The 11596-nt window shown below is 39.7% G+C and overlaps 1 protein-coding gene across 1 annotated transcript; it reads right to left on the bottom strand.

The window, feature by feature from the left end:
• Window positions 1-1955: 1955 nt before the first annotated feature.
• LOC113050928 (indian hedgehog B protein) lies at window positions 1956-11386 on the bottom strand. The gene is made up of 3 exons (XM_026214397.1): window positions 10368-11386; window positions 4978-5239; window positions 1956-2897 (listed from the first exon to the last, which is right to left on the bottom strand). Exons 1-3 carry the CDS (start codon window positions 10665-10667, stop codon window positions 2212-2214), a joined length of 1248 nt encoding a protein of 415 aa, XP_026070182.1. The 5' UTR covers window positions 10668-11386; the 3' UTR covers window positions 1956-2211.
• Between the last annotated feature and the right edge of the window lie 210 nt (window positions 11387-11596).

The following is an 11596-nucleotide window of genomic DNA, read 5'->3' as shown; positions in this document are numbered from 1 at the left end:
GGAGCACCAGGACAAGACCACAGGAAACAGATGATTCTTCTGCACAATCTGACTTTGCTGCAGCCTGGAATTGAACTACTGGTTTCGTCTGGTCAGAGGAGAACTGGCCCCCCAACTGAGCCTGGTTTCTCCCAAGGTTTTTTTCTCCATTCTGTCACCGATGGAGTTTCGGTTCCTTGCCGCTGTCGCCTCTGGCTTGCTTAGTTGGGGTCACTTCATCTACAGCGATATCATTGACTTGATTGCAAATTAAAACAGACACTATTTCAACTGAACAGAGATGACATCACTGAATTCAATGATGAACTGCCTTTAACTATCATTTTGCATTATTGAGACACTGTTTTCAAAATGAATGTTGTTCAGTGCTTTGGCGCAATGTATTTTGTTTAAAGCACTATATAAATAAAGGTGATTGATTATTATTGGGGGTCCGTGGCATCTGAAGCAAAATATTTCCAAAAGTTGGTTACACCGGTGCCATTTTAACTGGCATTTAGCAGATGCTTTTCACCAGTAAAGTGTGGAATAATAACACAACACAAAAGGTTCATCATGAAAAGTCAATAACATTCGAAGTACATTTCTATAAGATGACAACAATAAAGCTTGTGATATGTCATCCCATTCAACCTAAGGTTTTGATGTCTTGAGAATTTGAAAGATGAGACTAGTTTAAATGCCATGTTTGGATGGTCTGATTGGTAAGAGGAGAGTTTATCCATTCACTGGTGTCATATCACATGCTGGGTGGGATTCCTGTTACATTAAACCCATCTGAGTTCTCTTTCACTCTGTACTGTTCATTTCACCAGCAGGGAACAATTACATAGACTGGTTCTAAACAAGTTTTTTATTACAACAGAGGTCAAAATCAGCTTAGACAGATGGGCCTTCCAATAATGTCTTGGTCAAATGGGGGATCTGGAGTCAAGAAGGCTGAGAACTACTGACACACACAAAACATCCAACAGATGACAAATGAATGAATTAAATAAACTGTAATAGCCAGCAAAGAGCAAATACGAGACAAAATAAATAATTTGTGTGAAGTTTAATTTAAAAAATAGATTTTTAAATACTTTACCCGAATACCTTACATTATCTTAATGATATTACAAAAAACATTTTTTTTCAATATTTTAACAGACTGTCTTAAGACTAATGACAAAAGAGACCGGAATAGCAAACAAACATAAGGCACAGAAAATGGTTGGTCTCTCCATTTTTTTCTCCAAGTTTTTCAATGTGAAATACTTTATTATTATTGTTATTCATCTTCTTAGCTTATGCAGAGACAGCTATAAGTATAATGATTCTCCCGAAAAGTGTATTCACTGATTTGCATGAACACAGCATGTCTGTAAAAGTGGGCTGGTGAGTAGATGAGTTTTCCTGTTTGCCGTGATATCTCCCATTTAGACTCTTGTTAGAAATCACCTTTTTCAAAACAAACAAAAGACATGTATTACTGAATGCCAGAGAATAAGATGTGGAAATATCTTGAACTTGTATTAACTACAGATCTAATTTCAGGCTTTAACCAATAAACCATCTAAAAAAAAAACATTGACTGGAAGATGGACCTGGAAGTGCTAAAATGCTAACTCGTTTCCGGGTTTTGACCTACAAAAGTAGGTAATCTCGCAGCACTTTATAGAAGTGTATGTTTTCTGCTTCAATTTGAAAAAGAGTTTGGGTAAATGGGCAAATTATTTTTGCAATTCTGCTTGGTGTCACTTTTTGCACACTTTAGTCATTTAAAAACTCTGCTTTCGGCACATATTTCGCCTAACTTTTTATGGGTGTTGAGACTTGGTCTTGTAACCTGAAGGTTGCAGGTTTGAGTCTCGGTGCTGGCAGGAGTTGTAGGTGGGGGGGGAGTGAATGAACAGTGCTCTTCCACCCTCAATACCCATGGCTGAAGTGCCCTTGAGCAAGCACTGGACCCCCAGTTGCTCCCCGGGAGTTGGATCTATAGCTGCCCACTGCTCCGGGGGTGTGTTCACTACTCACTGCTGTGTGTGTGTGCACTTGGATGTGTTAAATGCAGAGCACCAATTCCGAGGTCTGGTTTACCATACTTGACAAATGTCATGACTTTCACTTTCACTTAGCGCTATCCCTTTAAGTCATAAACCCTGAGCGTTCAGTCGTTTACATCTGTCAGTCTTCCCACCCTTCGCTCATCTCTGAGTTTGTTTCAATCCATCATCTTTCATGATCTTCTAAAGCCCAAGGGTGGAAGAGTTCTGAGTCTAGCAGTAGTGTTCCCACACTGAGTAGGACCTGAGAGTACCAGTGTCGGCCGTTCTTAAGGATCTGATCTGGTCCGGTCCAGCTGTACAAAAGGCGTAGAGGTGCAAATGCCCGGTGAGCTAGCTGCGGTTCATTCACCGCTGCGTAGCATGAGGTCATCACACCATTCACCAACAAAGTCCCATGGGCAGTAAGTGGGGCGTAAGCCCCCTGGTCCTCCCGCACCTCCACTTGAGAGATCTGTGAAACACGCATCCTGAGTTCGCCTTCATTGACGATCAGCACACACTGCCCTGGCTGGGCATCACTGGCAAATATTGTCCGGAGCGATCCACGCTTTGTCTGGCCACCGTTGGAGCAGTTTCCAACCCAGACAAACAGTAAATGAGCTGCCGTTAAGGAGATGCTGGCCCCATCCTCAGTGCTGATCACATAAAAGTGCTTCTGAGTAATGGGGCTACGGTCCAGGAAGGTGAGGACCTTGCTGTAGACGAGCTCACCAGTCCCGTCACTTCCCATCGAGGCCAGAACAAGGTCTCCTGCTCGTAAGTCTCGGATTGGTCTTCGAGTGCCATCCTTCATTGTCACCAAAGCCCCTCCAGGAAAACAGCCACCCGTCTTTGCTGCTACTGAGTGCTCTGAAGAAAAGTTTGAGGAAGGAACGGAATAGAGAAATGGGAAGATGGAGAAAGAAAGGAACATGAAAGGAATTGTTTTGTTAAGGAAATAAAGAATGGATTCCATGCCCAAGCCCCTGTTTCTAATCTTCATTTATGATTAATATACCTCTAGTCTTTTGACCCTTCATTCATTGGTTGATCCTATGATGTTTCCCTCAGTGATTGGTTGAGTTGGTAAATATCAGTGTGGTGTGCTTAAAGTGGGACTTTTACATCTTCATTGAGACCTTGGTGTAGGAGCTCCTCCTAGTGGACCGATTCTGATTTGACTGGCACTGCCAGCAATCTTGCCTCTTTAGACTAAGTTTTTGTAAAAATTACAATATATACATAAGGATATACAATATATATATATAAGCTATATTTAAAAACTCAGTTTTATTATGTCAGGGTCATCTGACTTGCATAACGATCTGGGCAGGAAGGACAGGAGAAAAAGGAATAAAGAGAAATAAATAGTGGGAAAAACAGATAATGAATATTAGAGATTTTATTATGAAATTCAATGTAAGAGACACAATTGTTCATCACACCTTTATAAGTGGTCGGCAAAGAAAATAAACTAATAGCTCGGCTTTTAAGCTATCTCCAGACTTTTTTTTTTTTCATTTCATTTCTGTGATGTTTTGGAAGAAAATCTGCAGAATGCATTTAAACATGGTGAAATGCTTTAAACATAAGTACTTATTCATATCTTAATTAATGGTTAAAATATTTAATAAATGAGCATGCAGAGCTTTCTCAATGACAAATGTTCCAGTTCTGCCAAATCTGTGGTGTTTTCTGAGGGTTCTGTGCGCACAGATTACATTTACATTTATGAACTGAGCAGACGATTGTTTGTGGGCCTGCTAATGGCCTATGCATTTCACAATATTATGTTGCATTGAAGTCTAAAAGGGAGAATGACTTTAGTCTTACTTTGTTGCTATATTATTACCTAAAAAAATGTAAATAAATAAATAAATAGCATATTGGCTATAGATGCTAAATGGTAGATGCTAAAGTTAAATGAAGCTTGTGTTGACTTAAAAAATAAAGATCAAGGTAAAGCATAGCTGGAAAAAGTAAGAAAGGTGAAGTAAATGTTAGAAATTGTGTGAAAAGAAGTGTGCATTCATCAGACGGCCCAGTGCTGCAAGACAGTGCTGTTTTAATCTAATTATGTGAAGCAAACAAATTACATCTGATACCCAAGATGACTCAAACATGGCTCTCTACATCAGACAGCTCATCAGTCCACGGTGTGTCTAGTGTGTGTAGAAACAGGAATCTAATGGGATTCCCTCTGTGTCCACAGACATGCTCTTGCCCTCTTCTTCTCACATTACATGGCTGTCAGAAGCTTTGTTAGTTATAGTTAGATTTAAAAAATAAATAAATACAGTTGCATTTACTTGATCAAAAATAAAGTGAAAAGGTTAAAAGGGGAGATTAAATAAAATAAATTAATCATAATAACATTGTGAAATGTTAATTCAGTTTAAAATAACTCTTTGTAATTGTAACTCATGTAATATTGACTCTAATCTTCAGTGTCACATGATCCTTCAGAAATAATTCGAATATGCTGATTTTGTGCTTTAGAAACATTACCTTTTAGTTTAATAATGAAAACAGTTAAAAGAGTAATGCATTTTTAAGGATTCTTAAAGGATATTTTATAACATCATAAATGTATTTACAGTCAATTTTGAACAGTTTAATGCATCCTATCTGAAAAAAAAGCATTATGTTATGTTATTTTCTTTTTTAAATCTTCCTAACCTCTAATTTTTTCACAGTAGTTTGTCATGCCCACTTGTCTAAATTCAATGAAATTAGTCTCGCCCTACTGTTTTCTCATTGAATATCCTGTTTCACTAAGAAATACATCCGATTGCAGAAATACAGAAATGCAAATGATGTTTCATGTTGACTTGCTAAAATGTTTGTTTCCCTTTCCTTTTCCACCTTTTATTCTTAAGGACTAGTCTGTTTCTCGCTTGACCTCTTTCCCCCACACAACCTCAGCACAAACACACACAGCTGCTCTCACCTGATTTGACACTGCAGTGTATGTGGCCTTTGGATTCGTAGTAGACCCAGTCAAAGCCGGCCTCCACTGCCAGACGAGCCAGCATGGCGTACTTGTTCCGGTCGCGGTCCGAGGTAGTGATGTCAACCGCCCTGCCCTCATAATGCAGAGACTCTTCAGAGTGATGGCCGTCTTCATCCCAGCCCTCCGTCACACGCAGACGCACGCCAGGCCACAGATTCATCACTGAGATGGCCAGGGAGTTCAGCTTATCCTTACAGCGCTGCAAAAAAATTACGAATGAGAAAGACTTACCAGAATTCACAAGTGTGAAAAGTGATTAAATGTTTAACAGGTAGCAGGGTTATTATCATTAACTTAAACTAAAACCATTAACAAAACATTGGTATTGTTTTCACATTTATAAATAACAAAGATTATTACTGTTTTATGAGAAAATATTTCAGGGTTTCTACCTAAAATTTTCATGCTGTTCTTGCTGTTATTTTGTAATAAAATGTAAAATTTCTTAGCTATTTTTGAGTGAAAATTATTTCTCAAATTATATATATATATATATATATATATATATATATATATATATATATATATATATATATTATAGTAATATAAATAAAAATATTAATTAAAAACTATAATAGTGCATCAGTGATAATAAAATAACATTAGCAACTAAAGCAGCAAGTGCAAGTGTTTTATGATCTGTTGTTCTTCAAGGCTAATGAACATGCATTTCATGTGAAATATCAAGGTAATTTGTCATGTCAAATATTGCAGTAACCATGATTATAGTGAGAACTTTTTACATTGGGGAAAAAAAGAAACTTAACAACATGAGTACAAAGCAAGTTTGTCACAATGTCTCACAATGAAACAAATGTACTTCTGGTGGTTTATGTAGCGTTAATGGCCATACTGTGACAGTATTTAAACCCAACTGAATGTTGCGCTCCGATACATAAGTTACCAATTAAACAAACAGAAGGAGGCTTTGCGTGCCTGAGTGAGAAAGGACACACGGCCATTGTCTTGACTTTGTGAATTTCCTGCAAGAAATATGGATTTTAGTGGGCTCATGTCAAAAGCCTGTGGCAAGCAGTTGCTAGGTGAGAAACGCGGTGAGCAATGGCAAATATAATCCTGACAGCCATCTGTAGAACTGACGCATTTGTGGTTAGCACAAACACACTCAGCCCATGGGCTGATAAATCCCTGTCTCAACCAAAGGCCACGAGACATGCAAGGTCACTGGATAACCACCAACTAAGTGGTCACAAATTGCTTACTGAGTGACGGCAGAGATTCTTTGATGTCGCCATCCTAAGTCCTCACTACATAGTTGTGCCATCAAACCAGCTATTTCTGTTCTCCGAATTGGAGACCTACCTTTCCACTCAATAGCTACTCTACAAAGCTCTGCGGACTGTCTGTTTAAATCTCAGTTCAGTGATTCAATGTCTCTGTGCTATTAGGATCCATCTCTCAGAGCTGAGTTTGTTCTGTACAATCAGCATCCAGAGGCGGGTATGGGAGAGGAAAAGTGATTTGAAAATACAGTGCCAGTGAGTTTTGTTACTCTGTTGAGTCTCTGAGGGTCACTGAATCCAAAACATGTACAGCAAATGCTTAGACTACAGTCAAAGTCTCAGCAATGATAATACACTCTCCCACACTCAAATACACTTATTTGTATGCAAACCCCTATACATGCAAACCCTGAGCTTGCTTTCCTCCATGGAACCCAAAGGGAGATGTTTTGAAGAATGTTCACACTGCTCTTTCTCAAATAATTAGAATGAAAATGTAAGAATAGCAGATACCAAATAAATCATCATAGAATGTATCATAAATATGGTACATATCATTCATGCACTATATTTCAAGTCTTCTAAAGACAAACAGTACAATGGCTCTAATAGCACAGAGACATTGTGGGAAGATCAAAAATGAAGTTGTTATTCACTGCAAGACTCCTAAAACCTGGACATGACTTTATGGTTCCATTGTCCTAAAGTCAGTGAGTTTTATGAATGGGTTTTTGGTTAAATGCCTGGAATAAGGTCTGTATTTAACACAAACTCAGTGTATTTTCACCTTTTTATCTACAAAATAAAATTCTAAAAATTACCACTGTGATTTTTTAAAACTCTTTTCATGTTTTGAAAGGTGGTTGCTAATATGTGGCTAAATGGGACTACAAAGGTTGTTGTGGATTTTAATTGTCATTGTGCCGAGCAGAAACATTCATTTACTCACTAAAGTCCACTTTCATGGCCTCCTGGTGTTTGTACATGCTCTGGCTAACTTGTTGAACTCAAACTTCACAACTTGTAGATTTTAAATTAAGACTAAAAGAGGTGTTGTATGTTTAATGGTGGTGACATTGAACTCAAGTGACTGTGGTGTACTTTGCTTATAATTTAACTTTAGCTTTTCACTTCTGGAGATGCTTCTGCTGCTAACTTCTGGGTTGGAGAAAAAAAATATATTAGCATCAATGCAGAACTCTATAGATTTAATTTTCGTTTGTACACATTTAAACTTGTAGGATAAGACAATGCACACCAGGTTTAACATCAGATGCCAAACTCTGGATTTCACACGTCTCATAACTGATTAGGATAAGTTTGAATATGCAGACAAGCAAATTATATTTGAATTCTACAGCAAAGGCCAAGATTTTTTGTGAATGATTCCATTATATGGAATAAAGCAGTGTTAACTTTTTCTAATATATCTCCTTTGAAAATCACATTGGTTTGGAATAACAGAATGACAGAATTTTCATTTCTGGGTAAATCTTTCTTTGAAGAACAAAACCCTTAGTGTCTCCTGTAAAATGTAAGGGAACGAATAGATGCATTTATCCCACTCCACATAAGAGCGGAGCTAACTGACATTTAAAAATGTCAAGTCTTCCCCATTTCAAAAGTTAAAACAGCGAGCTCCTGGACCTTGAAGAGTTTCCAAAAGACCAAAATCGATAACCTCCGAGACTGTAGAAACCAGTTTATGGTGACCTTCAGTAGTTTATGGTTAACTAGAAATATGTGCATTTGGCATGATTTCAGAAACGCCATTCTGAATGGAAAACTATGTGTTTTTAGTTTTAGAATACAAATATATATATTTATTATGAAGACATATTTTTGAGCACGTCTCCGGATTGGACGATAAGAATAGCGACGCGGCGAGCTGTAATAGATGCCTATTCACATAGCAGTGTGGACTTCAGCTTTTTTCGTTGTGGTTGCAAAAGTGAACTGGACTTCATAAATCAGCCCGTGAACTCTGTTAGCTTTGCTTTCAAAGCGGAGATCGACGGGTTTTCAGGAGGAGAGCCTTCACACTAACCGCGGCCTACACAAACATTCACCCCGCGTGCACCGACGGCGCGGGGCCCTGAACACTCGCGCCTGTATGAGAGCGCCGAGGCCACTCGCCGCTGAATCAAAAATAAGGTGAAGAAAAATGTGTGTGTAATTAAGGCTTAAATGCATGTGAAGCCCACTATTTTTACACACGTATGCCACAAAAACAAACAAAAAAATAACAGGATAAAAAGGAAAAACAGACCAGAGGTTGTCTCCAGCAGTCGCCACAGTTTGGCCCTCATAAATCGCGTGAAGGTCAGGTAAACGAGCGCGGCGCTCGCCGACGAGGTGACAGGTAAAGACGGGGTGAGATCTACGAGCCCCTCCTCAGTTCCCACACGGCTCTCCTGGATATTAACATGTGGGCATTCAGGGGAAAAGAGCTGATATAAATACTTTTAGGTGAGGGGGAGATTGGAGTCAAATAAATTCCACTCGGTACCACATCAACGTCGTAAAAAATATCTGACTATTCGAAAAGGGGGTGAATGCCGTTAATCACCAGCGGTCGTGTTTAAGCATACGGGTAAACATTAAAACAGTCACAGGTCATGCTCAATCTGCAAGGGCAGTTTTAATGTTTTCTTTTCCAATCGCGCTTAAAACAGCAACTGCACTGTTTTAATTAAACGTTTCAGGTTTCCCTTCCCTTCCACTTTATTGACAGTCACCCCTTTTTGCGTTCATTCATTCACATAAATTGAGCAAGAGCCCCGTGGGAGAAAGTTCAAATATGCGGTTATAAAATAACCCGACGACTACTGTGTCTTTAATTTGATAAAACCTGCCCCCATATTATGTTATGAAGACTGAAAGACATGAAACCTTGAATGAACTCAAGGATCTTTTGGTGAAAATAAACTGTGGTCTATTTCCTCGCATTCATCAGCGTCCACAAGCATTTTTCATCTATGAGACAGTAGGCTAGTAGAAGAAAAGTGACATGAACAAAGGGTCCTCCATTGATAGGTAACTGCACAAGTAATGCAATCTTGTCTGCAAAAGTCTGGGAAGGTAACTTAAGGGTTGTAGGTTTGAACCCCAGTTACTGAGTCATAAACTCAGTATACAACTGACACTGAAGCACATGTTATTCCAGGAGGTCTTTCTCTGTCGTAAGTGAAGTTACTTTACTGTAGATGAAAGTCTCAACTTTGCAATGAATTAAAAAATTTGCATATGTTTTTAACTATATCTTCAGAATTATCTCAAGTACTTTCCAAACCAAATCCCTGACATTTATTGATCTCCACAACAAATTTGACAATGTAATAGTACACTGATTTATTGGGCAAAGACAAAGGACACAGTATGGTAAATAAAGAAGCATTAGAAATATTAAACTAATGACTGTCTGTGTTGAAGATCTGGGTTGGTAACTGTAGGTTCAAACGTCACTCATCTTCATTCTGTCACTGATAAAAACCATTATCCACATGCTGAACCAGATGTTATGAGTGATGTTAGTTTGAATTCATTTTTTAGCTAATAATTTACAGACCTTCTTAACCATATTTTCTGAATTATTTCAAGGATGCCTATTTTTACTGGTGTGCACTACAATTTTTTAGCCTAAGTGACCGTACCCTGAACTAATGCACTTGATCTTGAAAAAGACAATTTTGCTATAAAATTATATAGTAGGAGTAGTAATAGTAATCCACTGCATGCAAGTTTTAGTTACTAGTGACTTCATTTGAATAGAGAGAAAAACAAAGGCTTTTCAAAATATATTGTTTTATGTTCAACAGAAAAAGGAAAGCCGCACAGGTCAGAAACAACATAGGGTGGGTAAAGAATTGTCATTTTTGGATGAACTAATCACATATTACACTTTCAGAAAGGTACACAACTATTACGTTTTGTACATTTGAGTATACTGCTGTTATAACCTTTGTGAGTGTATTGCAGGTAGCTATAAGTCATTTTGGATAGAAACTTCTACTAATAAGTAATAAATTAACCATTAGCCGAACGAACTGCTCGAGGAAACATTTCCGCGCGTGTCTGCCTCACCTGCGTCATCATGCGGTCCGCACCTGTGTTCTCCTCATCCTTGAAGATGATGTCTGGGTTGTAGTTGGGCGTGAGCTCTTTAAAGCGCTCGGAGTTGCGGGTTATCTTCCCCTCATATCTCCCACTGGCTCCCAGCGTTTTTTCGGCAACGTTTGGACTGAACTGCTTATAGGCGAGAGGCGTGAGTTTTCTCGGAGTCCGTCTCTTGCCGTGACCTCTGCCCGGTCCACAGCTGTCGTACGCCGGCGAGAAAGCCAAGATGAAGCCGGTGAGGAGCGCCGTCGCTGTGGAGAGTCTCATGCCAACCGGTGCCAGCGGGCACTCCAAAAGATGGAGTGTCAAAGATGCTGAAGATGATGGTAAAGCGACCCTCCTCCCCCCAATCTCAGCTTCAGTCCCCGCGCAGGATCACCGGAGGGGGAGGAGGATCAATCTATTAGGACACCTGGCGCTCACCATCCTTTTACGCACAGAAAGACACCCCGGCAAACGTAGGGTTCCTCAAGCGGCGAAATTGGTGCCAGCTCGTCGGTTCACCTCTCGGGTCTGCAAAACTGTCTTTCTCTCAGTCCAAGCGGAGACAGGGGGAATAAATAGAGAAGTTCCGTTTATCTTGGCACGCGTGTTTAGAGTCGCCTGCAGGCGGGTCCTGGTTGCGCAGAGCCGCGGTCAGAGTGCGCGTCCCCGCAGCGGTTTCTGGCTCCCGGCTCGGCTGTTTGACTACTGCGCTGTGGCGCGCGGCTCTCAGTTGAGATGGAAATGGAAGTGACCCGAGCTCAGATGCTACTGAAGCAGCCGCACCCTGCCAGTCCTGCCCTCTGCCTGTCTCTGCCCTCCTCTCCACCCCTCCGGGCAGACGCGCTTTATCAGCCGCTCTCCCCCTGTACCGCACCCGGCCGCGCATTACAGAGGCGCATTACAGAGGTCTGGACTCTCGGACCCTGATGTGTCCATTCATTTGAACCTCAGCAGTAATGATCCGCTGCCTGTCCACTGTACGTCAGCACACGTACAGTAAACACACACACACACACACACACAATCATTTGAAGACGTTTGCTATAATTCTAAGTTTTTATTACTAAAATATAACTTTTTTTAATATATATATATATATATATATATATATATATATATATATATATATATATTTATCAATGCCAATTATTAATCCACAATAATGCAATTATTATATTAGTTATTCAGTTTATCTCCAAATTTTAATCCCC

Source organism: Carassius auratus, chromosome 31, assembly GCF_003368295.1.
Source record: "Carassius auratus strain Wakin chromosome 31, ASM336829v1, whole genome shotgun sequence".
In the NCBI taxonomy this organism is placed as follows: domain Eukaryota; kingdom Metazoa; phylum Chordata; class Actinopteri; order Cypriniformes; family Cyprinidae; genus Carassius; species Carassius auratus.
The sequence above is the reverse complement of the archived record's forward strand: the minus strand, read 5'-3'. Positions and strand labels throughout refer to the sequence as shown.